This window comes from Pan troglodytes, chromosome 18 (genome assembly GCF_028858775.2).
Source record: "Pan troglodytes isolate AG18354 chromosome 18, NHGRI_mPanTro3-v2.0_pri, whole genome shotgun sequence".
NCBI classification, from domain to species: Eukaryota; Metazoa; Chordata; class Mammalia; order Primates; family Hominidae; genus Pan; species Pan troglodytes.
Window position 1 is genome coordinate 71,606,884 of NC_072416.2, and position 27,354 is coordinate 71,634,237.

Here is a 27,354-nt window from a genome sequence, read left to right on the forward strand (position 1 = left end):
CTATTGATTACATGTTGAAATAATATTTCTGACATGTTGGGTTAAATGCACTATGTTGTTAAAATTAATGTCACCTATTTGTGTTTTGCATTGTATTTCCGTTGGACAGTGTGAAGCTAATCTCTCTTCTCCCTTCATAGCCATTGAGGTATGGTTGCCTGGCCTTTTGCTATGGCAGCCCTGTTGCAGACCCATGGCAAGTTCACTGTTCTCAACCCAACTACCTTCCAGAACCATGAGTGGGAGGAAGGGTGCCATGTATCCATGTGTAATGCCTGGGTCCTTCTCCAGCCACACAGGAACTGAGAGATCCTCAAGTACTGATTCCCTTTCAGCGTAAGCATACCATTTTTATCCTGAGTTAGCTGCCCCAGGCAGGTATGAGAATATTCTGTGAAGTGGTCTGCTCTGAGATTCCCAACAAGAAAGCCAGGCAGAAGTCCCTTTGCTTCCAACATCCCCTCAACCTATTTAGCCACCCTATCCCTGAGATTCTGGCCTGTAAGGCAGATGCCATGATGTACACATGTGGCCACTCTGTTATTCTTCCCCTTCCCATACTCAACTGAGACAAAAGGAGTAGCCTTTCCACTTCCTCTTCCTGTTTGCCAGAACTCTCATATCATCGCCTCCTTTTCCTATGTGCTGTATGCCAAATAAGAAAATAACCTGTGTGTCCATTTAAAGAATAACCTGTGTGTCAATTTAAAGGCTCTTATTCATCCTCAAAACAATGACACTGATAACATTATTCTCCATCAGATCTAGAATGGGATTTTTGATGTTAGGGAGCTCTGGCTCACACGAAACCAGGTACGCATGCTCCAAGGTTAGATAGGTTTTTCCCTTAACCATCTTCCATTTGGGCCCCCTTTATTAGGACGCAGGAAAGATTATCATTGGGTAATTTATCCATAGTTTCCTTGAGCTATAGAAATAAAAATCAACAGCTGTTCCTCATAGTTGGTTCAGCTGAAAGTTTTGGTAATTAGCTTAGCTGAAAATTAGAAACAATTTACTTTTCTTTTGTTGTATAATATCTTATTGAACCATTTGATGATATGGCAGCTATGCAAGAGGCCAGAAGACACTGCAGAACCATGACCCCCAAGATTTCCCAAACCTGAGACATGGAAACTTATCTCAAAAACCAACTTAATCCACCTTCAAAACCCAAATTATCTTTTCTTTTAGTTTAGCTATGAATGCTATAAATTCTTTAATCTTCTCTGTATTGTGGCAGGAAATGTCAGCAATAACATCCCTTTTGGGCTTGCCAACAGGAAATCTAAGGCGATCTGGTTTTCAAAACCACATGGGTCAGTGGGTTTAGGCTACTTTGCTTTGCTTCTGGAGTCTGTACTGCATCAGCCAAAGCGAGGGGCAATTTTGTGTTAATTTCCAATTATATGACCCCCACAATTTAAGCCTCATGACTCCAACAAAGTACCATTATTTCCCCAGGTGGATTGGTCTCTCATCAAATAGACTCTTCACAAAGAAGCATGGTAGCACTGGAGGATGTGGAGAGGCATTTGAAACTTTCTTTTCTTTTCTTTTTTTTTTTTTTTTGGTGTGTTTTGTTTTGTTTTGTTTTGAGACAGAGTCTCTGTTGCCCAGGCTGGAGTGCAGTGGCACCATGTTGGCTCACTGCAATCTCCGCCTCTGGAGCAAGCAATTCTCCTGCCTCAGCCTCCCGAGTAGCTGGGATTACAGGTGCATACCACCACACCTGGCTAATTTTTAAATATTCTTTGTGGAGACGGGGTTTCACCATGTTGGCCAGGCTGGTCTCGAACTCCTGACCTCAGGTGATCCACCTGCCTCTGCCTCCCATGTGCTGGGATTACAGGTGTGAGCCACCGTGCCTGGCCACATTTGAAACTTTCTAATTATTACCCCACATATGCAAGTAGGGAGGCATTAATGAGACAGATGAGCATAAGCTTGTTATTAGCTCAGGAATGAAAGACTAATAGGGATGCGTATAGTTCCTGATGCAAAAGTGAAACTGATCATTCCAGGAATAAGCCAAGAATTGGAGGAATATTTTAGTTATTTCAGAATGATGGACATATTATGTGGGGTTTAAAAAGGTTTGCAGAGGCTAATATAGTGGGGAATACATTAAGCTAACTAAAGTTGACAGTATTATCCCTGTATTGACACTAAGTTCCATTCCTAAAAAGGAGTCTGTTATAGATTAGTGTTGGAGATGTGGCATTTATTTGCTTGGTGGTGAAGATATGGATTTTGCATCAGGGACTGTTGGAATTGATGATGTTGTGATAGATGGGTGGTGGGTAATAGTACTATATGTTGGTTTCTAAAATTTCTATGGCTATAAAGATTTTTGATGGTAGGATTGGATGTTGGATGACCTACCCAGAAATAATTAGTTCTGTTGACTACAGCTGCAGTAGCATGAGAGAGTCAGATAATAGAATTGGGTGGTGATTGTCCTTGAAGGAACATTGAGGCATAGATGAATCCTTGGATGGGTTAAAGAATAAATGGACCAAGTAACAACTGGCATGCTAGCTGATACACTAAAGGCCCAGGTAAATATCTGCAAACCCACTATTTTTCAGGAGATACAAGGATGTGTTGAATGAGAATAAGGAGTTTGAAAACCTCCAAGCATTTATTGAACTCGGCCATTGAATAATGTGGACAGAGAAGTTATTGCAAAATATGATAACCTGTCTGGGATTTGGGGACAGAGTTGTTCAAATAAAGCATCGAAAGATGCATTACCGGTGTCTCTTCTATGGCACTGATATAAACTGGCAGTATGTAGCTGAAGGAGAAATATCTAAGTTGACCTTCGGAGGGTGTAAAGTAAGGAGTCGGAAGCAAAACCGGATTGTAATGATCACAGAATGATCTTAGAAGGGTTGGCAGAAGAGATCATAGTAGGTGTGAGCAAAGCATGCCCAAAACAAGTTGTCAATAACAGTAAGGGAGACATCACAGGGTGTATCAAAATTGTATAACCTTAAGATAAGAAACAAGGATTAATATGGCAAAATGATGAAAAACAAAAGCACGCAAGGGAGAGTGTGAGAATCAGTAACGTCAGGCATCTAACAAAATCTCATCCCATCAGTCTTGAGCAGAAGCTATCTACTGTGGGTAAAGTCTGCTTGTTCTGAGGGACTTGAAATAGCAGTCTATTTCTGAAGGTCATCTGCTTCTGAAGGTTTTTTCTGTTTTTTTAGAAAACCTCTACTTAAGATCCCCAGTGAGAGTATTTTTCAACACGTCTTCAGCCAATAATTTAGCTTCTATGGGCATCTTTTTCCTCAGAGGTCCACCTCATAATTTAACTGCAAGGTCAGTTGTTAGAAGGCTCTGAAGAAGATCTTCATTGGTGTATTTTTCAGGGTACTCATTCTTCAGTTAGACAGAGGGGAGGGCTTCTGAGGGTGGTATTTTAGGGAAGACTTTTTAAACTTATAGATGAACTGGTTCTCACAATATTTTGTTATGTCTGCATGAAGCAAGGTTGACCCAAATTGATGAAATACTTGTAATCACATGGATCTTCTAGTTATTATTTCATAAAGTGAATAGTCTATGAGTTACAGAGGGAGCTAATCATATCTGATGGCCATCAGAGCTAAAGGTAAAACTCTTCATCAAGGAACTCAGAACCTCAGAGAACTGGGCCAACTTAAGATCAGTAATACTATTTTTATGCTCTACATTTCCCAAAGATTGTGAAATTTTTTATCAAAGGGCTAACGCACTATAAAATTCTTTTTAACTCTTGTAGTGTAAGGTAACATTCCCCAGGTGGGAAAATTATAGTCTACAATTTCTTAGTCACAGTCACAGCAGTGGTCTTTCTGTACAGAAAGGCTCAAACCCATCCAAAGAATTTACAGTTACAAGCACATATTCTGAACTTTGTGAGCTGGGCCTAATCCACATATATTCCAGAGACTCACATCCCACTTGTACAATGTTTCTGGATATGGTATCAGGATGGGAGGCAGGAGCCAGCCACATCCCCAGCTACAGAGGAGAGATTTTCCCATTGATTCTTATTCAGAGATTATTTCCTCTCTTCTATGGTGGTGATGTTTTACGTATGATAAAACATTTTTGTCAAAGACCACTTAGATTTGGGGGCATAGTTGGTATTCCAGAGACCAGTGGAATGAACAGAGGTTCCCAATTTTAGGCAACGTTTGTTTTCTGAATCTGAGGCTAAATTTTCTATGTCCAAAATGAGTTGGATATATGTGCTTATTGATTCCCATATTCTGAATTATTTCTATGGCCAATGACAAAAATGCCACCTGATTTGCATAATGATCTGCCAACACAGTTCCCTTTGCTTTGTGGAGATTTTTACTTTACTAGAAAAATAAAGGATCCATTGTCTAAAATATTCCATGAATTCCCCAGTCTCTCAATTACAATTTAGCATTTTGTCCTGCGTGTTGATGAATCAATTTAATACTCTCATTAGATAGGGTCCTTTCTCTAGTAGAGACGTCATGTTCCAAATAATATACCATATTTTTAAAGAACTGTAATTTTTCCTTTACAGCCTTGTGATCTTCCGCTGCTAGTTTCTGCTAGTCTTCTTAGGAGCTTTTTAGGTCAGGTGAAAATAAGCATCTTGAAGGAGAATTGAATCTCTTGAGAATGTTGTGTTTTAAAACATTATACAAGTATTGGGAGAAAGATCAGGTGCCTCTGTGAATCCTTGAGACATTCTGTGCAATTGTGTTGTTAATTATTTGAAGAGAAGGCAAATAAATATTGACTTTTTATCTACTAGACCCTATAAAAGGGAGCATAGAGGTCTACAACTGTAAAGTACTTGCATTCAGGTGGAACTGTAGATAGAATAGTATTAGGATTGGTTGCAACTAGAAACCTAGGAGTAACATTCTTATTAATGACCTTCAGTCTTTAACAAATCAGCATCCCCTTCCTTTAGGCTTCTTGACAAGCAATATGGGATATTACAGGTACTAGTACAAGAAATTGTTGTAACTAGGAGGTCATAATTGGCTTTATTCTGTGAAAAAGTTCTGGCTTTAAGGAAGCAGTCTGGGCAATGGTTTGGAAGACCACATGAATCTTTATAATACCCACTTTCCATAATACGCTCCACATTCACAGATCGTCTAACTCATAAATGATCAGATCAAATAAGGCTAAGCCATCTACAGTTTCCAGAGTCATTATTTGGTAAGTCCAGGAAAGTCACATGTAGCATGATTGTGAAGCTGCCTTCCAAGCAGTTCCTCTGGAATTTCCAAGAATAACCCTTCAAGTGCACTCAATCTCACAGTTCTTTTTCCATGAAAGATATCTTCCAAGTAGGTTGGCAGGTGTGTTATCACAAAGGATACATGAATGTGTTTCCTCCAATGGCCTAATGTGTAGACAAAAGCTGAGACATGAGGCAGAAGTAGATCAACTCAAAATAGCCCCGACAGCAACAGTCATTACTCCAAGAGACCAAGTACATTTTATTACAGCAGAGTTCAAGGTAGAAGAGTAGCATTTCCATCCAGTAGAAATATGTATTTTTGTTCTCCTGTGTCTATAGATTATTCTTCTTGTTCTGAAAGTGGTATCAGATACAATAGCTGCCTAGGGAATCGAAAATCAGAGTTTAGTGGCCGGGCACTGTTGCTCACACCTGTAATCCCAGCACTTTGGGAGGCCAAGGCAGGTGGATCACCTGAGGTCAAGAGTTCAAGAGCAGCCTGGCCAACATGGTGAAACCCCGTCTCTACTAAAAATACAAAAATTGGATGGGCGTGGTGGTGCATGGTGGTGCACACCTGTAATCCCAGCTACTCAGGAGGCTGAGGCAGGAGAATCACTTGAACCTGGGAGGTGGAGGTTGAGGTGAGTTAAGATTATACCACTGCACTCCAGCCTGGGTGACAGAGCAAGACTCTGTCTCAAAAAAAAAAAAAAAAAAAGAAAGGAAGGAAGGAAGGAGGAAGGAAGGAAGGAAGGAAGGAAGGAAGGAAGGAGAGAGAAAGAAAGAAAGAAAAGAAAGAAAATCAGAGCTTAGTGTATTGCTTGCCAAGCAAGAAAGGTCCACATCTCTTAAGAGAGGAGTCTCACGGAACGAAGCTGGATACGATGACAAAGCAGCTTTGTCTAAGAGAGGTAAAAGCCAGGTGTTAGTCTCTGGCTGGCTCTAAAGCAGTTTGTAAAGTCTCTCTTGGGAAAGGCTATTTTTTGATACTGTGTCATCAGCCCTAAGAGCGTGATACCCAGACAGGTCTAGGACACACTCTAATATGTCTTGGCAAGCTCTGGGTCACCCAGCGGGCAAAACCATGCAGGCTTTTTCTTTCACACACTGGCAAATAAAAACAGCAAGCATGATTCAATGTAAAAATGTATATTTTTGTGTAAGAAATAAATGCAAAATATACTTCTGCAAGACTACTCAGCAAACTACTAACAGAGGCTGCCTCCCCGGAAGGGCCTGAGTGGCAATCAAGGGGCTTGTTTTATATGTGGTGTTTAATCTCCCACATTGTAAATGCATAGTAAATATTCACTAAGTGAATGCATAAATGAAAAAATAGATACATTAATGAATGAAAATGTATTTATTGATGGAATGAAACAATAAAAATAATATTTAGGGCAAGTTGGAGTTAAGTAGTAATGAATAGCACAGACAGTTCATTCAAGAAGCTTAGCAGTTTCTAGGGGAGATTGAGGGTCAAGGGAGGTGTTGGGGGGGCTTTTATTTCTCACATCATATTTTGTTTTCCAGGGTTTCCTCATACCTTGATATGTTCCCTCAATAATACCTCTTTGATCCCCATGACTTACAAACTGCGTATCCCTGGGGATGGCCTTGGCCATAAAAGCATTTCATATTGTGAGCAGCATGTGGACTACAAAAGACCGTCTTGGACCAAGGAAGAAATATCCTCAATGAAACCAAAAGAATTCACCATCACTCCTGACTGTGGCACCATTCGCCCCCAGGGATTTGCTGCTATCAGGGTAAAGTGCATGGCCTTCCTGCACACACAGCTAAGCAGCTGAGCCTTCAAAATAGCCATGGGCCCTCATCTAGGGTTTGCTCTAGTATGTCCAGTGTCAGCAGGAGGGGGTGCCTGTCAATTTACAGGGAAACGTGGGCCTATAAGGAAATAAATCAGACACAAATACATTGGGCAAAGCAATGGGCACTGTGCCAGTGGCTTTACCTTAATCTAGATGCATTGCCTTCACCAGAAGAGTGGGTTCTAGGCATTTCTAGTGAAGCCACTGCTATCCAGACAGTACTCCCAGCGGTACTAATATAAACAGATTTCACAACTTATTGATACTTAGGTTTATCTTTCCTTCAGACTCAGATCCTTTAGATACCAATAAATAGCCACACTTATGCCAAAGATGATAACTGGTTTATTCAGCTTTGTAATCCGAATCCAGGCTTCATTCATGGTGGATGTGGATGTGATATCACTAACAGTGCCTTATCTTGAGTTCTGCAGGAAAAGCCATGAGAATTCAGCTTCCTCATCCTGAGGAATACTCATCCTTCCATGTTTTGTCTGCAATCAGGATAGTGCTTTGCCTTGGTTATCGCCTCACAGTGCCACCAGTGGAATTATTTCACCCTTAACTGTCTTCCCTCTTTTCTTCTGCTGTTGTTGTTTGTTGTTGTTGTTGCTTCCCAGATATCTCAGGAAGATTTTAAAAGACACAGTGTCTTGCTAGCAGCCTTCTGCCAAAACCACTTGTTCTTCCTTCTAGCCACAGCCCAGATACGTAAACAAGGGGTTACAGTCACACTAGGATGCTCTGTTTCTTTCCAAATCAATGACTTCATCTTCACTTTATTTTTCCTTTATATTTGGAAAAGCTTTCTCCAAGCTCCAGTTTTCCCTCCTGATCTGCACTTCAGCCAGGTCTGTGTGGACTCAAATTTGCATCCAGTGATTCCCTCTGCAACTGAAAACATTTTAATTAGTACCAGATGCATAATTTATAGATAGAAAAGCCTTAACTCATGCCAGAAGCTGTTTTCTAGACTTGAAACTATCTCTTCCAGTACATATAATTTTGAAGCAATTAAAAATCGTAACAAGGCTTCTGAAAGCCTAAATGTACAGCTTCACAGCAGGAAATAAAAACACAGGGTAAAATGTTCTGAGCCCCCCAAGAGCCTCCCTTGACCCTCAGTCTCTCCTAGCAACTGCTAAACTTCTTAAATGAATTGTCTGTGCAATTCATTAGTGCTTAACTCCAACTTGCTGGAATTGAAATCTAAGTACCAATGAGTTCTGAAATCTGTTTATGGTTTGACCGTGTTCTATTGTCCTCAAATAGACCTTTCTTTGGAACTTTCTATTTTCTGCTTTAATAAAGAATGTGGGATGGTGGGGGCAAGATTTTGGTAAAGCAGACTGATTACTTACACCATTTTCTGGAACTGACATGGTTATTTCCATTTATTTTACTGTAAGAGAACTTGTGCTATAGTGTTTTACTAGTAGATTACATTTTCATAATTCATATAGCCCAGAGGTAGGGAACAATTTAAATTGCAGTAATTAAAGTTGGTTCGATATTGCTCATCGTTCATGCTCATTTTTCCCCTTATGCAGGTATGTGACTTCTTTGACGAAACCTCCTCAGAAATGAGCAAAGCCATTGTACTAACAGCCATTTGGTTTCTACCCTGGCCTTTGAAAACACTCAGCATGCCCTGACCCCACAATGTAACTTGTTCAACTAAAAATGTAAAATGCTATATATCCATAAAGCACTTAGAAACCACTCTGATCAGCGAAAGCACTTAGAAACCACTCGGATCAGCGTAGTCCTCCGGAGGCTCCCCTCCCCCGTGTAGAGAGAACGTGCTTTTTCGAAGACCAACTTGTCACCTTTTTCTTTCCAGGTGACATTATGCTCCAACACTGTACAGAAATACGAGCTGGCACTCGTGGTGGACGTGGAGGGCATCGGAGAAGAGGTGCTGGCGCTCTTAATTACAGCAAGGTATTGCTCCCCAGCTTGCTCTTCTCCTGAGTCGCCCCCGAGCCTCCAGTAATGGGCTGCCTCCCAGAAGGCAGCTGGCCTGCCAACCCAAGCACACTGAGTTTGTCCTGCCTTCCTGGGAAGGGAAGTTGAATCTGACATTCAAATGACAAAGCAGCAAATGTTTCTAAAGCACCTTTGGTGGAGATAAGAAGAAGTGTGTGTGTTTTGTAGAGTTTAGGCAGAGAATCCTAAGAATAGTGAAGAAACGGGTCAGACCCTCTCTAATGGGTTTGACTTTCAAAGTATGTAACCAGAAAGGTTTTAGCAGGAAGAGGTGAAGAGCTGCTCGTTTTTATTTTCATCTTTCAACATAGTGCTCCAGAGTTATGCAATAGGAAGGTGATGCTGTCAGTCCTGCAGTGGAAGATCCATAGAGCCAAGAGGTCCCTGCCCCGGGACACTGTTGCTGTGACTTGAATTTCAGGCTAGGAGTGGGCCCCCAAGATGAGGCTCATCTTTAACAATGTATACTCCTCAGAACCATCTCCAACTCCTCTCTCTTTTTGAGAGAGGCAGCTGGGTTAAAATCCTGGCTCAGCCATTTGTTGACTGTGTCTTTTTGACCAAGCTACAGTCATTGCAGTACTGCTGATGAGGGTGGTGGTGTCATCGACTAATGATGATGTGATCCCAAATAAAATCCTGGGGCCACACTCTTCCCAAAGCAATCAGTGTCCAGATCTGGGACTTTAAGTTGTATGTATGCAAATGCTATGTATAGGAAATAGAGAAAATGACTTAGGAAAACTGATAATCATGCTAATATGTCAATCTCTGGAATTCTGATCTCTTGTGAATCTTAGGAAGACATACACTTTAAAGATGGGGCAGATGTGCTGGTTGGTGGGGAGTTAGTAACTGACACTATTTCACGTGTCTTGGGCTTGGATGAAGATAAATAGCGGTGCGGAAATAACTTAAATTAGGGTTCCCACTGTGACCTACTTAGTATTCCTTCAAGACTTATTTTTTCCTTTGTTTACAAACAGTAAAAACCCTAATGTGGTCCTTTCTATGCCCAGATTTGCCTTTCAGTCTAGTCCTGCATTTCTTGTCTATGCAGGCTTATTCAGATACTTTCTAGCCCCTTTCCCTACAGCTATCGATAGGAAATTCTAAATTAAAAAAAAAAAGGTCTAAAGAGGCTATGAGTTTTCTACTTATATTCTGTGACCCAAGTCAAGTAGTATAAGCCCTCTCAGTCACAGTATTTCAGGTAGTAAAGGATTAGCTTTAAGAAAGTCACTGGGTCAACAGACAACTTCCATTCCAGCTAGAAATGAACACTCATGCAAAATCACAAACTTTGCGATTAAAGAAAGGCTCTTTCATGTCCTTATTTTTGGTGTAATCTGTAGGAACTACTCACTGACTCTTAACAGAAGAATTGCTTTTAGAACTGCAGCCTCAAGTAACTCTCTCCAGAGAGCCAGCAGTGACAGCTTGCCATGATTCTGCCACAGGCTCACTCCCTTTTACTGGGCACTTACCTGGTGCTGGGCTATGCCCTTCCAGCACCCTAAGAAGAGTTTATAATGCCAATATCAATCCCTAGAATTATCCTGATTTTACCTATGAGAGAAATGGGACTCTGAGACAGAAAGCAGCTTGCCCAAGGTTACACAGGTTGTACTTAGTAAGGTCAGTCTTTGAAGCTGGCTCTGCAAATTCAAAAGCTGGTACTCTTCACCATTGCACTATACTGAAGCAATGACAAAGGGTAGGATAGACATTGAAAGTCACAGACGGCAAATAAAATCCAAGTCACCTAATAATAGACCAATGGTAAACACAGGGCTTCAACTCCCCTCTTTTCTGCATACAACCCTCCCTCCCTCTCCCCCCACCTCACCCCCGCCATGTTGGCACAGTGACAACCCCGTCACAGTGCCAGTTCTGGACCAAGCAGCCACCTGAGCCTCTGCATCCAAGACAGCTGTTCTGCATAGGAATTAGCATTATTATTGTTATTTAGATGATGTGAGCTGTCGCTAGTCCTTGGGGGGCTTTCTGACTGGTCCAAAGTGTCACAGCTAGTTAGGACCACATGCTGGTGGCATTGGCCCTGTTTGGCATGGAAACAGATTCACTACCCTAAGGATCTTGCGCGATGGGGACCCCTTGCCCAAAGAAGGCCAAATATATAAAACAATGGAAATGTGAGTCATTACCCACCAGACAGCTCTTCAAGGAGTTCTGCTTCTAGTCCTTTTTTGATTAAAAAGTGGTGACTGGGGGCCAAGAGACAGGGAAGAGAGGAGGAGAGAAGCTTTGAAAGTGACTAATGTGGTTATTAGAGAAAAACTACTATGTGACACTGACAAATGTATCTCACTTGGGGCTCTGCGTTTTCTGTATGTAAACAAGCTCTCTGTTTTGAATTGTGTGATGGGCTCCTCCGAGCAGGTGTGTTGTACCTGCCCTCCATCTGGTCAATACAGAGGTGGACTTTGGGCACTGCTTCCTGAAGTACCCGTATGAGAAAACACTCCAGCTTGCCAATCAAGATGACCTCCCAGGATTCTATGAGGTCCAGCCTCAGGTGAGTTCCTTTCTCCTTCTTCAGTATTAATTATTCTTCCATTGAGTTCCCTTGATGAGAAAGAGAAATCCCTCTGAAGTGCCACATTCCTGAACACATGACCTTAAGTAATGCTGATTTTTAACCCTTAGATAGTCTAAGGATCGGGTTATAAAGTCACAGTTGGATTGCTAGCTGCATGCCTGAGCAGCTGCAGGTGTAAACCGTTGTTAATTTCCCAGAGAAATTACCCTTGATAAACAAGGGAAAGTGTCAATTAAGCCAACATGCAGAATTGCACCTGCAAATAATTGCCTGTGAACTAACCATGCATGGGAAATGAGCTAGGAGTTTTCATTATGTCCATGGCTGTGAGTTGAATGGCATCAGTAAGTAATGCAATATTTATAAGTAGATTTGTTGGACCAGAAAGCTAGAGACAATACAGGAATAAGAAAGGAGGAATTATCTCTTCATGTTTTATGAAATGTGTCTGTCCATATGCCACTACACCCAGCTAAGTGGGAGACTAAGGAGTTAAACACAGATGGATAAACAATTTTTTAAAAATCTGTACAGATTAGAGTAATGGAAGGTTACTACTGAGATGCAGTTTACCAAGAATGCATTTGGGTATAAAACTCAGTTATAGAAGTACAATATTCTAACTAAAATGTATGCAAAAATGTCATATGGGGGTTTATTTGGCTACAAGATCAATGGGAGTTAAAACAGCAATATGGAGGCCACAGAACCAAGGCAAGTTTAGGCTGCCGCAGAGAATTACCACCTTTAGGTAAAGGAAGGTGATAGCTCCTGGTCAGAACACAGCCAGAATTTTGTCTTCAGATGTTGTCATTGTATTTTTCTAATGGAAACTTGAAGAAGAAAAAGCACCATGTTCACAGTAACCAAAATGGCAATCCATGGCATCTGCAAATCCAATCATATGTGTGTTTAATCTGAAACAGAATAGAATTAGCTAGGATAACACAGCTACCTTTCACAAGTCACGGGGCTGTTACGTAAGAGAGAAATAGAATGGTTCTATGGGTTTCTCTGAGACAGAACTAGAAGCCAAGGGTTAGGGTGACAGGAGACAAGGTCTAACACTCAGATGCTCCACAGCAGGCCAGGCCAGCCCTGCACAGTGCATGATCATTTCAAGAACTCAGAGTAGAGTGTGCATCTGGGGTCAGGGGAAGTTGTTTCTGCACAGCAGGACTGGGCATAGGATGAGGCACTTGCCTTGGGCACAAAATTTAAGGGGAAGCCAAACACTCAAGATACTTAGTATTTCCATTACATATTGTAAGAAATCAAAATTAATTCCAAAAAATCCATAATAAACAAGATACCAAAACCTAGGTAAAGAGATCAGTCCGACCTCAGGCTGTCATAAGGCTCGGCGGAGCACTGCGGCACAGGGAGGAGTTAGACTGGGCCATGTTAGGCCAGACCAGATGCAGAGAGACTGTGGCGTACCCCAGGCAGGTGACACCTGCATGCTCTGTCGTCCTCCCCAGCAGCAGAGGCTCTGAGAAATGGTTCCCAGAGTTATATAGTAGCATTTTAAAAATTTTATTTGCGTTCTTGATGCATAAAAGCTGGTAATATGGTGCAGAACAGGGTTCTGAGAAACACAAATTGGTCAATACTGGACAGTTGTTCATTCATTCATTCATTCCTCACTTTAAAAACTGAGCATATGCTTTGGGTCAGAAAGTGGTCATGTAGAGAGGAGAGGCCCAGCTGTATGCTAAGAAGTTGTCAGCGGGAAATGCAGGTGACATGGTGCTGTCCAGTGCATGCTGTGGAAAAGGACTGCACAGGATACTCCCTGGGGACAGAGGAAAGGTTCCCACCCTAGGGCCCTTGAGGAACAGAGGGAGAATTCAGGATGAGTGTGCCAGATGGGTTGACGGGTATGGGCGTTCTAGGAGGAGTCACCACAAGTGCAAAGGACTGGAGGTCAGAAGCAGCATCATGGATTCAGGAAACACCAGCAGCCTCTATTGATGGAGCACAAAGGGCAAGGGAGTGGGGATGATGCGTGAGGGTGCAGAGGGCCAGGTTAAGGAACTTGGAAAGTGGAAAGTGGACCTTTTCCTTTTCCTGTGGAAAGTGGACCTTTTCCTTTTCCTAAGGAAAGTGGAAAGCTGTTGCCCTGAACTTATTTGTGTTGCGGATAATTCTGCATCTTGCTGTGCTGGGCACTTTGAATTTTGGGCCTCATGCACATCCCACTTAACCAAACTTCCTTTTGGCCGAATTGGGGTGCTCATCCCTATTTACTTGCTTGAATAATAAGACATTTCTAAAACACCTCTATGGACTCAGGAAAACACTTCAAAATAAGCAAATACGCTATTTGTTCCATGCTGTGCTGTCCTTACCCCTCTGGTTTTCTCTCCCCCAGGTGTGTGAGGAGGTGCCTACTGTGCTGTTTTCCAGCCCCACCCCCAGTGGGGTCATCTCCCCAAGCAGCACCATCCACATACCACTGGTCCTGGAGACCCAGGTCACTGGAGAACACAGATCCACGGTTTACATCTCAATCTTTGGGAGCCAGGACCCCCCTTTGGTGAGAGTCCATTTTCAGAACTGCAATTGAAATTGCTGTGCTTCTTCTCAAACATTTTGAGCTTTCTCATTTGAGGCCCACACCGTATTCACATACACCCCAGTTGCTTGGAGTTGTAGGGTTTTATGTTTTTACTCTGCAATGGTAAAATACCGGTGCTATGTGACTTTACAGAATCTGTTTATGGCTACATCTAACAGAAGCGGTGTTTTATAGCAATCATCCTTAAACCTAACAGGATACCAGGAGTTTCTCTCTCTCTCTCTCTCTCTGACACACACACACACACACACACACACACACACACACACACTGTCACACATGCCTGACCCCTCTCCAGTCCTTTTAAATCAGAAACTCTGAGGGGAGGAAGCCAGCACATCTGTACGGGAGCCAGCACATCTGTATTTTTAATAAGCTCCTATGTTGTTCCTGGTGCAAAGCTGGGTTTGGGTATCACTGGTTTGTCACCTGTAGGCTGGGAGATCAGTTTCCTTCACTGCTTACCTGAGCTTTTCTTGTATATTGACTTGACTCATGGCTCATATTAGCCTACTCAAGCTAATGTGCCATCAGCCTACTCAAGCTGTTAAGAGAAATAGTCTCTCTCCAAGAGGAAGAGGAAGAGGGATTCATGGAAAGCTCTCCACTGCTTAGGCTGAGTTGAAGGATAAACATCGAATCCTACAGGAGGTTGCCCAACAGGCTCTGTATTCCTAGACATGTGGTTTACTTGGGAACTAGTGATGTCACCTTACGTTTCTTTGTTGTGACTCTGATTGCTTAGACAGCGTAAAACACTAGGATTTTGCTTTTATCTCTTCCATATAAGATGCCGTAAATAAGCCACTTAACTTATAAAGCAGCATCACCAAGGCAGGCCAACCCCAAAACATGCCACCAGTTCAGGTCCCCCACGAGGCTCACTGTGCTGCTGTCCTACCCCCATGCACAGATGCAGCCCATGAGAGGGTAGCTTGCTGAGCAGCCAGAACTTTGTGAAAGAAAAGGGCCACCTTCCTCAGGCAGACACAGTGCCTGGCTCCGGGGACAGGAAGAAGAGAGTAGAGCAAAGTGGATTTCAATCTCCAACCCTCACAACTATGTACAGTGGCCCTGCCCTGCCACACCACTTGTAAAGCAACAGAACTAGAACTCAAACCCAGCCACATCTGACTTTGAAGTGCTGACCCTTAACCCCGTACTAAGTGTCGTTGAGGCTGGAGTGCTGTGTGGGATGGAGGGGACCCAGATTCTGGTTTCCCCTCAATGCATGGCTCTGGGCTGACCTGGGGAAGCTGCTCATTCTTTCCGGGGAGGAAATCCAGGCTGGATTCACAGGTCTGACCAGCATGGCCCTCGCTGTGTTCCCGAGACCACAGCACACCAGTGGGAAGGGGTGCCAGTTCTCATAAGCATCCTCTTTTGCCCTTGCTTTTTATTGAAGGAATGGCTAAAAGTGGCTAGCCATTTCCAGCTGTTCCTGTGTTCTTTCTCTCTGGCGGAACTCAGGTATGTCACTTAAAGAGCGCTGGAGAAGGCCCAGTTATCTACGTCCATCCCAATCAAGTGGACTTCGGGAATATCTACGTCCTAAAAGACTCTTCCAGGATTCTCAACCTATGCAACCAGTCCTTCATTCCCGCATTTTTCCAGGCACACATGGTAAGTCATGGGACATGATGAAACACAGCTTTGGCTTATAGGCAATGGCCCTATTTTTGCAACATGTCTTTGAAAATGATCACCAGAAGCAGAGATTTGCATGGTTATGTTGTTGTATTAAACCACGTCATTCCCATCCCCAATTCTTCTTTATTATAATACATTAACATAATAATGTATGCATCAATTAATAATTTTGTTGATTAAGGGACGCCTTAGCTCAAGGGATGCCTATTATAATACTTTTTGTTGATTAAGAAACACAGTGTGCATGTCTTTTGGTAAACAGGCAAGTACAGTCAATAGAATCCCAGTTCAGGAAGATGCTTCGGAGGTCAACAAGCTCCCCTACTGAACTGTACCTAAGCCCAGCCCCAGCCCTCAAAAAAACACTTTTTAGATGTCTCTTTAACTAGAAGTGCTCCCTTTAATTTGGGTCCTTTTGGCTATACATATGTTGGTGTGTTTATTCTATTTTTTTCCTCTCTTCCTTCTAGCAATATTTTAAGGTAGTTTGTGAGGATGTATGAAATACAGGAGAGTATTCACCAAAAACAGAAATTAAAGTGAACAGCAAAGACAGATACAAAATAGATGTAAAATGGGTTTAGAAATGGATTTGTCTCATTTCTATGTACAGTTGACCCTTGAACAATGTGAGGATTAGGGACACCAAACCCCCATGCAGTTGAAAATTCACATATAACTTTTTTTTAAACTTTTATTTTAGTTTCAGGAGGTACATGTGCAGGTTTGTTACACAGGTAAATTGTATGTCACAGGTTTGGTGTGCAGATTATTTTATCACACAGGTAATAAGCATAGTATCCAATAGGTAGTTTTTATATTCTCTCTTCCTCCCATCCTTCACCCTCAAGTAGGCCCCAGTGTCTCTTGTTCCCTTCTTTGTGTGACATTTGGTTTTCTGTTCCTGTGTTAATTTGCTTAGGATAATGGCCTCCAGCTCCATCCATGTTGCTGCAAAGGACATGATTTCATTCCAGACACATAGACCAATGCAACAGAATAGAGAGCCCAGAAATAATGCCACACAGCTTACAACCATCTTATCTTTGACAAAGTTGACAAAAGCAATGGGGAAAAGATTCTCTAGTCAATAAATGGCATTTGCATAACTGGCTAGTCATATGCAGGAGATTGAAACTAGACCCCTTCCTCACACCATATGCAAAAATAAGATGGATGAAAGACTTACATGTAAAACCTAAAACTATAAAAATCCTGGAAGATAACCTAGAAAATACCATTCTGCACATGGACCCTAGCAAAGATTTTATGACAAAGATTCTAAAAGAAATTACAACAAAAACAAAAATTGACAAATGGGTCCTAATTAAACTAAAGAGCTTCAGCACAGCAAAAGAAACATACAACTTTTGACCTCTCAAAAACTTATCTGCTAACAGCCTACTGTTGACCAGAAGCCTTTCCAATAACAGTCGATTAATGCATATTTTCTATGTTATATGTATCACATACTGTATCTTACAATAAAGTAAGCTAGAGAAAAGAAATGTTATTAAGAAAATCATAAGGAAGCAAAAACGTACTTAGTCATTAAGTGCAGGTAATCATCATAAAGATCTTCATCCTCATCATCTTCACATTAAGTAGACTGAGGAGGAGGAGGGAGAGAAGGGGTTGATCTTACTGTCCCATCGGTGGCAGAGGTGGAAGAAAATCCACATAAAAGTGGACTGATGCAGTTCAAACTCATGTTGTTCAAGGGTCAACTGTATTTCATAATGACATTTAGACCTGCTAGTCTTCTATAAGCTAATTTTTATTTTATTTTTGCACAAGAACAGACATGAAATGGTGGGGGTTTTGTAGAGTTTAGGAATTTCTTTTTTTTTTTTAATTTAATTTAATTTTTTTTTTTTATTATACTTTAAGTTTTAGGGTACATGTGCACATTGTGCAGGTTAGTTACATATGTATACATGTGCCATGCTGGTGTGCTGCACCCACTAACTCGTCATCTAGCATTAGGTATATCTCCCAGTGCTATCCCTCCCCCCTCCCCCCACCCCACCACAGTCCCCAGAGTGTGATGTTCCCCTTCCTGTGTCCATGTGTTTTCATTGTTCAATTCCCACCTATGAGTGAGAATATGCGGTGTTTGTTTTTTTGTTCTTCGATAGTTTACTGAGAATGATGATTTCCAATTTCATCCACGTCCCTACAAAGGACATGAACTCATCATTTTTTATGGCTGCATAGTATTCCATGGTGTATATGTGCCACATTTTCTTAATCCAGTCTATTATTGTTGGACATTTGGGTTGGTTCCAAGTCTTTGCTATTGTGAATAATGCCGCAATAAACATACGTGTGCATGTGTCTTTATAGCAGCATGATTTATAGTCCTTTGGGTATATACCCAGTAATGGGATGGCTGGGTCAAATGGTATTTCTAGTTCTAGATCCCTGAGGAATCGCCACACTGACTTCCACAATGGTTGAACTAGTTTACCGTCCCACCAACAGTGTAAAAGTGTTCCTATTTCTCCACATCCTCTCCAGCACCTGTTGTTTCCTGACTTTTTAATGATTGCCATTCTAACTGGTGTGAGATGGTATCTCATTGTGGTTTTGATTTGCATTTCTCTGATGGCCAGTGATGATGAGCATTTTTTCATGTGTTTTTTGGCTGCATAAATGTCTCTTTTGAGAAGTGTCTGTTCATGTCCTTCGCCCACTTTTTGATGGGGTTGTTTTTTTCTTGTAAATTTGTTTGAGTTCATTGTAGATTCTGGATATTAGCCCTTTGTCAGATGAGTAGGTTGCGAAAATGTTCTCCCATTTTGTAGGAATTTCTAATTCAATAATTGGAAGTATTCTTGATTTTAGAAATAGTTTTCTAAATTTAAATATAAAATGTTTAATTGTATAGCCCTCTGCCTATCGTCAAATTATTGCATTTGGATGAGAACTAACATTTAGTTTCAGCATTTGTCAGATATTTCTGAATAATCAAGTATTATTAATTTCATAAAATTTAAGGAATGGCATTTTCTGCTGACTTGTGACAGCTCACCAGAGACATTGGTCCCAGTTAGCAGCCATTTATCATCATTATTTATTTTTATTATCATTTATCTTTACTCATTATGAAGGCAGCCACATTCACATATGGTCACTGGTCTTTTTAATAGAGGTTTTCACACAACTCCAATCGTGCTCTAGCACTGTGTGGATCTCATGTAAAGAATATTGTTTCATAATGTTTAAAGAAAAATCCTATAGAAAAGACATTTTTACTAGTCTTTATCCAATTAGTTAATTGATGTGTTTGGTAGAAAGCACAGGGTACTGCTTAGGAAGTGTTGCTTCCTGGTTCAGTACCGAGTTGATGCTGGGAGAGGAAGAGTCAATCTCTGTCCAGTGAGCCGAGATCATACCACTGCACTCCAGCCTGGGTGACAGAGCGAAACTCCATCTCAAAAAAAAACAAAAGAAGAAAAGAAAAGTGGTTTCAACTTCAGGTAGTTCTCACAGGGGAAAATTAAACGCTTATTTCAGCCGAGATTTTTGTTGGATGTCCTAGTAAATATGATATGTATTAACGTTATAAAAATTGAACTATGCTAATTTGAAATTAAGTACAGTGGAAGGAAACTGAAAAATTTCAACTTGATGTACAGTACCAAACCTTCAAATGCATTCTTACAGGAATTACTAAGCATTAGGAGAGAGCTTCAATTAATAGTTTATTCCCCAAGCCTATTACAAATTCAGGTGCTGGAAGTTCTTCTCTTTTCTTGTTGGATGCTGTGACAGGAGGGGCCATTCTCTGTCCTCTTTTGGCCATAGGGTGAATGTCAGCCCTTCCCAGATGTGGCACTCACTGTCAGCCATCTGTCACACTCAGCCTCATGTGCGGCCACACAGCACAGCACCACTGTGATTAGATTTACCCTTCGCAAGAAACATCTGTTTGTTATCAGCCAGAGGGGTCAGGAGATGGGAAGCCGAAGCCTACCTCCATAGTGATATTGGAAGATAAATGACACTTAGAGCAATTTGGAATTCCTCAGAAACAAATACTATACAAAAAAATGATTTTTAAAAACACCTGGGACTTCTTCATATAGTATGGAATGAAGAAACAGTGAAGATTATATTTTTTATATTCTATTAAAACTTAATTTATTTTCAGTGTAAAAAAAGTTGATTAGTACAAGGAAGAATGTTCTGTGACCTGGAACAGTAGACTCTCCTTTGCTTTGGAATGCCTGCGCCTGGAATATCAGCCTCCACCAACAGTTCCCAGCAGGCTGACTTCTTTGGAACAATCAAATAAGGCACCTCTGGTTTGAAGGAGTTAAAAAAAAAAAAAAAATCTCAGAATGTGGGAACGGAGAATGGAAAGGTCCTGTTGACAGGAGAATGCGCGCTCTGCTTGTATGCAGGGAGCTCTATCAGGAAGAGAGACTTTCCCCTCCCTATGAGCAGCGGAAATAAGGGTGAGGATGCAGCAGTGCCCCAGGGCCCTAGGGACCTCAGCACTGGGCTGGAGGACAGATGCCTCCTTTTAATGGGTGCCCCTTGCTAGGCAGAGGAAGTGCCTTGCTCGGCACTTGTTTGGAAGCATCTGGAATCATTTTCTTTTTGCTCTTGGCTCTAATTCAGCCTTGGCTACCTTTAGCTCAAACCTTGGGTCCAGATGTCAGTGACACCTTGGGACTCAGATGGCACCAAGACATCTTTGTAGTGGCCTTCTGCCTCCGTGATCTGCAGAGAAAGGCCATTGTAATGAGATACTTAGAATTCCTGGATCCAGGAAACAGGAATTCAGATGCCTCATCCAAGCATGGTTCTTTTAAAACGTTTATTTTTCTTCATCACTTGCCACAGCCATACACAGTGATATGGCAGCAAGGGAGAATTATTGGGCTTTCAAAGCTCCTTCAGACCCTCAGCCACTGGGTTATTTCCTCATTTAAATAGGGACCCCCTTTCTGTATGTATTTGTTGATGTGTCTGTCTCCTTTAAATGACAGTAGTCTCTGCACTGACTTTCCAGCACGTAGCAGCTGGCTTAACAATTATAATGATGGCAATATGGTGACACTAAGTTAATTCTGACTAACATCTATTTCATTCTATTTGCCACTTTATATACAGTATTTCATTTTCTACAATTCTGTGAGAAAATACTGTTATTATTCCCATTTTAACTAGGTAGAAATAGGTTAAGTTAATTGCCACAACTTGTAAGTGGCAGGCCTGGTTCTGGCCCCAGTGGTCTGACTTTCAAATTCCTTCTCTTTTCCTCTGCGCTAATGAACCGCCTAACTTTACCCCATCAGTGATTATGAAAATGGACTTGGAAATGGTGAAAGGAGCACGGTTTCATGTTCATAAATGGCCCTTTAAGGTAGACACACCTAGAGGAGTAGGATTTGTTAAAAGGGCAGGAGAAGAAATTAAGGAGTGTTTCTGAAGTACAGAATATGACTGTATGTACTTCATTTTATGCAGAGGGGTGTTGAAATGTACATATATAAATTATCTCCACAATGCCATTTTTCCGCCAACCAAAATGCCTTCAATTGTATATCTGAAATAAAGACACATAATTTACTTTTTCACTTTCTTTTTTATCCTTTGTAGTATAACATAGAGCATTTAGTTATGTATGTAAATGTGTGTAAAAATTCTTCACTATACAGCTAATAGAAGTTTAAAATTCAAAGTTGTGTTCCCTACTTTAACAAAAGAAATAGACAAACAGAAAGAAATTGGCTGGCAGGCATTTAACATCAAGGGAGATTGTCAGTGCTGGACTCTATCCATTTTCAGAGAGAGTGAAAATTGTGGCTATTACCGGAGAGCTCATTTTAAACTTCTTATAGCAACTGGTCCGTAGAAAACTGCAGCTATGCCTTGTACACTGCATCACCCCTGCATACTGGGGCTCACTGTAGATCTGGAACTCTGTCTTCTCCTTGGGGAATTGACTGTATTAGAAGATTCCATGCTACAGACATTTCTAATAGACAAACAATATGACTCCAGGGCCTTTTGACAGATGACATCATTAAGCTATTCCACCCCACAATGTGTGTGAAGAGGAGATAGAATGGGCTATTTCTCAGGCTTCAATGAGTAGATTAGCTCTGCCCTCTAAGTTGTTACATCTGTGGAGGGAAATGATGAGGAAAAAGGCATAAGGAAAAAGGAAAGAAATGTGCATGAATCAGGCAGCAACTACAGTTGTTAAGCTTCTTTATATTCTTTTTGTTTCTGATGGGTTTTACAAAATAGTAGCTTTGTTTCCTAAGATGAATTTACAATATACTATTTAGTTTTTAGCTCACAGCCCAACTCTTGTGTTAATGTGATTCATGCCTAGCACGTGCTGTGTTCTCAACACATACCCACTCCCCTTAAGGTTTGCAGTGTCCTCATTCAGCAGATCAGATAACCGAGATTCTCTTGGTTAAGAGAACTGGCCAAGGTTGCATGATAAAAGTCAGCCATCACTCAGCTTCTCTACATTTTAGTCTATTTTCTGTCTGTTCTACCAGAGAAGTATTTAATTCTGGAGGTCAGACACTATGTATATGAAACATATTTTAATACAGAAAAAAATCAAGAGATATACTTGATACAGAAATTAACACATGTTAATCTTTCCCCACATTTATTTACCTCAGATCTTTTACTTAAAGAAATCATATATTAATGTTAATGTCTATGGAGTTCCATAGATTCTCCTTGCCAGTCCTATGTCCTTTCTCTCTGCCCATAGGCAACCGTATCATGAATTTGATGTGTGTCCAAACCATGTTTTTATATTTATTACATAATATATATTATATGCATTCATAAATACTATATTGTGGCATGTTGTTGCTTCTAAAATGTATATAAATCATATCACTGTATGTGACATTCTGCAACTTATTTTTCAGGCTCAAAATTATGTTTCCAACATCTATCCATGTTAATGCCTATATATCTAGTTATTTCATTTTAATTGCTGTGGATACTCCATTTACCATTTATTATGTTTATTTCTTTGCCTACTTGTTGACAATTGGGTTATTATAACAATGCTGCAGTGAACAGAATACTTGTCTCCTTGTGTACATAGGCAAGAGTTTTTGGGTATATACAAATAGGGAGTATATCTAGGAGTGGAATTTGTTGACTCTTCAGATAGGTACATTTTCAACCTCATTAGATGTTGCCAAATTACTCTCCAAAGTGATTATATCAATGTGCCCTTCCAGGAGTGTTTGAGGTATCTATTTATGTAGTGGCTAAAACTTAGTATGGTCCAACTCAAGTTCTTGCCAGTCTGAACATGAAATGATATCTTATGTAGTTTTAATTTGTATATCCCTTATTACTATTGAGATTGAGAATTTTCATTCGGGTGTCCTCTTCTGTCAATTATCTATTATCAATTATTTATTTATAGATGTTATATATTGTGGATACTAGCCCTTTCTTTGTAATGAAGTTTTGGATTTTTTAAAGATGTTTTTAGTTTTGATGTCAATTTTATGAATCATTTTCTTCACTGTATCCATTTTCTTTCTTTCTTTCCTTCTTTCTCTTTCTTTCTTTGTTTCATTCTTTTCTTACTGTCTTTTTTTTTCAGGTTCTTACTCTGTCACCCAGGCTGGAGTGCAGTGGCACAATCACAGCGCACTGCAGCCTTCCACCTCCCAGATTCAAACCATCCTCCCACCTCAGCCACCAAGTAGCTGGGACTACAGGCACACGCCACCACGCCCTGCTAAGTTTTGTAATTTTTGTAGAGATGGGGTTTCACCATGTTGCCTTGGCTGGTCTCAAACTCTTGGGTTCAAGTAATCCACCCGCCTCAGCCAGTGCTGGGATTACACGTGTGAGCCACTGCGGCCAGCCATAACTGTTTTCTGTGTATGGTTTAGGAAATCAATCCCTGTCCTTCTATTTGAATAGTTTTAGACTCCTATTTTTCATGTCTTTAATCCAGCTAAGTTTATTTTTTTATCTAATGCAAGTAAAGTCTATTTTTTTCATGAAGAAAGCCATTCGTCCTATCACCAGTTCTTGCATACTCTTTCCTTTTTTCATGCATTGATATTGCTTCCTCTGTTATACTTCAGACTTAGTATGTGCCTAGGTGGGTTTCTGAGCTTTCTGTTATATTCCATTTATCTATCTCAGTGTCACTACCCTTACTGTCTTAAAAGCTACAGCTTAACGATAACAATAACACTTGTTATGTATCAGGCACTGTTGTAAGTCCTTTTGTATGTATTATTTTACATGATCCTCAACAACTTGATTAGGTAGATTTTATTATTATGTCTATTTTACCAATGTGGAAAATGAGGCACAGGGATGATAAATAAGTAGCTCAAATTTGCATACCTAGAAAATAAACACTGGAGCTTTACTATGAATATCTACTGGGATTTCTTTTATATCCTTTAATTAAGGCTTATAATTTTCTTCATAAAGGTCTTACACTTCCTTTGTCATCTCTCCTAAGTTCCTTTTGGTGAATGGTACCTTTTTGCATTGAATTTTCTAACTAGATAATAATTTATAGGAGCACTATTGAATTTTCTTGTATCAGCTTTCAATTTTGCCACACATCTCTTCATTAATTCTGTTCGTAGACTTTTATCTGCAAGCTTCCTTTTCAATCCTTAATTCTTTGCTGCTTTTTCCTGACTCATTGCATTAGATAGGCTTTTCAATGCAATGCTGAATAGTAGAGGTTAGAGTAGACGCTCTTATTCCTCACATTAATGAAAAAGCCTCAAATGTTTCTTTTTTGTTGTTTTTTTGTTTTTTTTTTTTGAGACAGAGTCTCGCTCTGTCGCCCAGGCTGGAGTGCAGTAGCGTGATCTCAGCTCACTGCAAGCTCCGCCTCCTGGGTTCATGCCATTCTCCTGCCTCAGCCTCCCGAGTAGCTGGGACTACAGGCGCCCGCCACCACGTCCGGCTAATATTTTGTATTTTTAGTAGAGACGGGGTCTCACCGTGTGAGCCAGGATGGTCTCGATCTCCTGACCTCGTGGTCCATCTGCCTCGGCCTCCCAAAGTGCTGGGATTACAGGTGTGAGCGACTGCGCCCGGCCAAATGTTTCATTTTAAGCATAACATCTCTTATAGGTTTTTGGTAAACGCCTATGTCACATTAAGAAAGTTCTAATCCTTTCTTATTTGTTATCATTAACACGTGCTGAAATGTAATGCATTTCCTGTATCTATCCAGATGATTATATGATTTTTTTCCTTATCTGTTAATATAACAAATTAAATTAACAGATTCTCTGGTTGTGAATCACTTTTACATTCCTAGGATGAATCCAACCAATTATAATATACTATTATTTGAGTATGCTGTTGATATGATTGCTATCATATTATATTTTTGCATTTGTTGTTTTACTTTTTTTTATGTTGCATTTCTCTGGTTTTGATACCAAAAATACTGCATTCTTAGAATGTGAGTTATCCTTACCTCTTTTTTTAATCCTTGGAAAAGATCTTATATAATCATTATATAAAGTAGGATCTATTGCTTAATGATAAAACCATTTAGTCTCAGGATCGTGGTGTGTCTATGGATGTTAGGAGATGCATGGAAATGTATGGAAATTGTAACTAATGAATCATTTTCTATAATGACTATTCAGATTTAAATTTTTCTAGAATTTTTAATTTTATCAAAGTTTGCAAATGTATTGGTAAAAAATTATTCCAAATATTGTCTTATGATTTTAAATGCTAAAAAACATGGAGGAAACTTAAATGCATATTACCAACTGAAAGAAGCCAACCTGAAAAGGCTACATATGTATGATTCCAATTGTATGACGTTCTAGAAAAGGCAAAACTATGGAGACAGTAAAAAGATCAGTGGTTGCCAGGGATTAGTGGGAGGGATGGATAAATAGGCAGAGCACAGAGGAATTTTGGGGCTATGAGTCTATTCTGTATCACTCACTAGTTACCAAAATAGTTGGTTGATTTTTTTCTTGTTTTATTTCTTGTATTTCTGTGCTTTTTTGTGGTTATGTTTCTTTCTACTAAATTATGTCTTTCTAATGCTAGAGATCCGTAGTTTATGATGCTTAGTTTAGCTGAGCATATGATTCTATTTGATGGTTTTTCTCTTTTCTTTCAACTCTTTGAAGATTGACCTCTGGCATTAATTGTTGGTGGTAAAAATTTTGCTGTTAGTCTGATTATTGTTCCTTTATAAGTAACTTGTCTTTTCTCACTAGTTGCTCTTAAGACTATGTTTTTATCCTTGATTTTCTTAAATTTTCTCTTTAATATATCAGAGGATTTGAGCCTTAAATTCCGGAATGTCTCAGCCATTATCTCTTCAAATGTTTCTTCTCTGACATTCTTTCTGTTACCTTCATTAAGAAAACACACACACACACGCCCACACACACACACCCCAACCAGTGTGTGTATATTATATATATATATATTATATATATATATTCTTGTACTATCCTACATGTCTGTTTTTATTTTACTTCTCATATATATTTTTCACCTCTTCATCTCTCTCTGTTGCCTCTTCAGTATGTTTCAATTTGCAAATTCTGTCTGATTTTGGCAAGTCTAAAGTTTATTCCATCTATTTACATTGGCAGTTTAATTTTAATGACTATATTTTTCAATTCCAAGATTTGTAATTGGTTATAGCCGCTTATTCTTGAGTCTTACCTCACTGCTGTGGTTTCACAATCTTTGTTTTATGTATATTCTCCTATTCTGTATCTCTTTAAGAATCTCGGGTGCATTTTCTAATCAATTTCAGTTTGCACTATTGATTGTTCCAGAATGAATTCATTACCTGATTGTTTGCAGCTGTTCTTCTGAGCATTTGGAATTTTAAATTATAAATCAATCTGATATGGGGGATGTTTCTTTCTCCTTCTCAGTGCTCACACCTTCTTTTCTAGCATTTTTACATTTGTCTTCAGCCTAGACAGTGACCACTAATCCAGAATCAAATTTGGGCTTCTCCTCCCATGGGGATGTTGGAGAAATCACAGATTGAGTCACTGCAGTGGCCAGTGGCTTGGCCTCAGGTTTGTCTACATAGCAGTCTCTACTTTAACACCACCACGTCCACCACCACTGGCACAGTCTGTGTATAAGGTATAGCTTCAGGAACATCACAACTTTGTTCAGCCTTCTTTCAAATGCCGGGAGGCTGTCTTAGCAGGGAACATTAGGCCTCATTCCTTGCTTCCTGCAGGATCATTTTTGTTCCTGTTTTTCTTTCTCAAGCTGCCTTTACTGGTTTCAGAACCTAGAGCCCAGTAGGTCTGTAGGTTCAGGCCTCTCTATTGTTTCTGTTCTACTTGTGGCCCATATGATGTTTATCTTGGTTTGGAGTAAAGCTGTACCTAGTTTTTCATTTTTTCAAAATTGCGCCTCTTTTTCTATGTAAGGGACATGTTTTAAAGCTTCAACTCATTGGCTTATAGTCAGCCCTCTTAACTACTTTTTAGTGTTTTGG

The 27,354-nt window shown here is 40.3% G+C and overlaps 1 protein-coding gene across 4 annotated transcripts in view; it reads left to right on the forward strand.

Annotated features, from left to right (window-relative positions):
• HYDIN (HYDIN axonemal central pair apparatus protein) overlaps positions 1–27,354 on the forward strand; it is a 423,676-nt gene that overhangs the window by 152,882 nt on the left and 243,440 nt on the right. For all 4 annotated transcript variants that reach the window (XM_016930119.4, XM_063797419.1, XM_016930120.4 and 1 more), the window contains exons 14-18: positions 6,773–7,008; positions 8,915–9,015; positions 11,464–11,599; positions 13,998–14,162; positions 15,675–15,827. In XM_016930119.4, the coding sequence (XP_016785608.3) occupies positions 6,773–7,008; positions 8,915–9,015; positions 11,464–11,599; positions 13,998–14,162; positions 15,675–15,827 (791 nt within the window). The remainder of the gene's footprint in view (positions 1–6,772; positions 7,009–8,914; positions 9,016–11,463; positions 11,600–13,997; positions 14,163–15,674; positions 15,828–27,354) is intronic.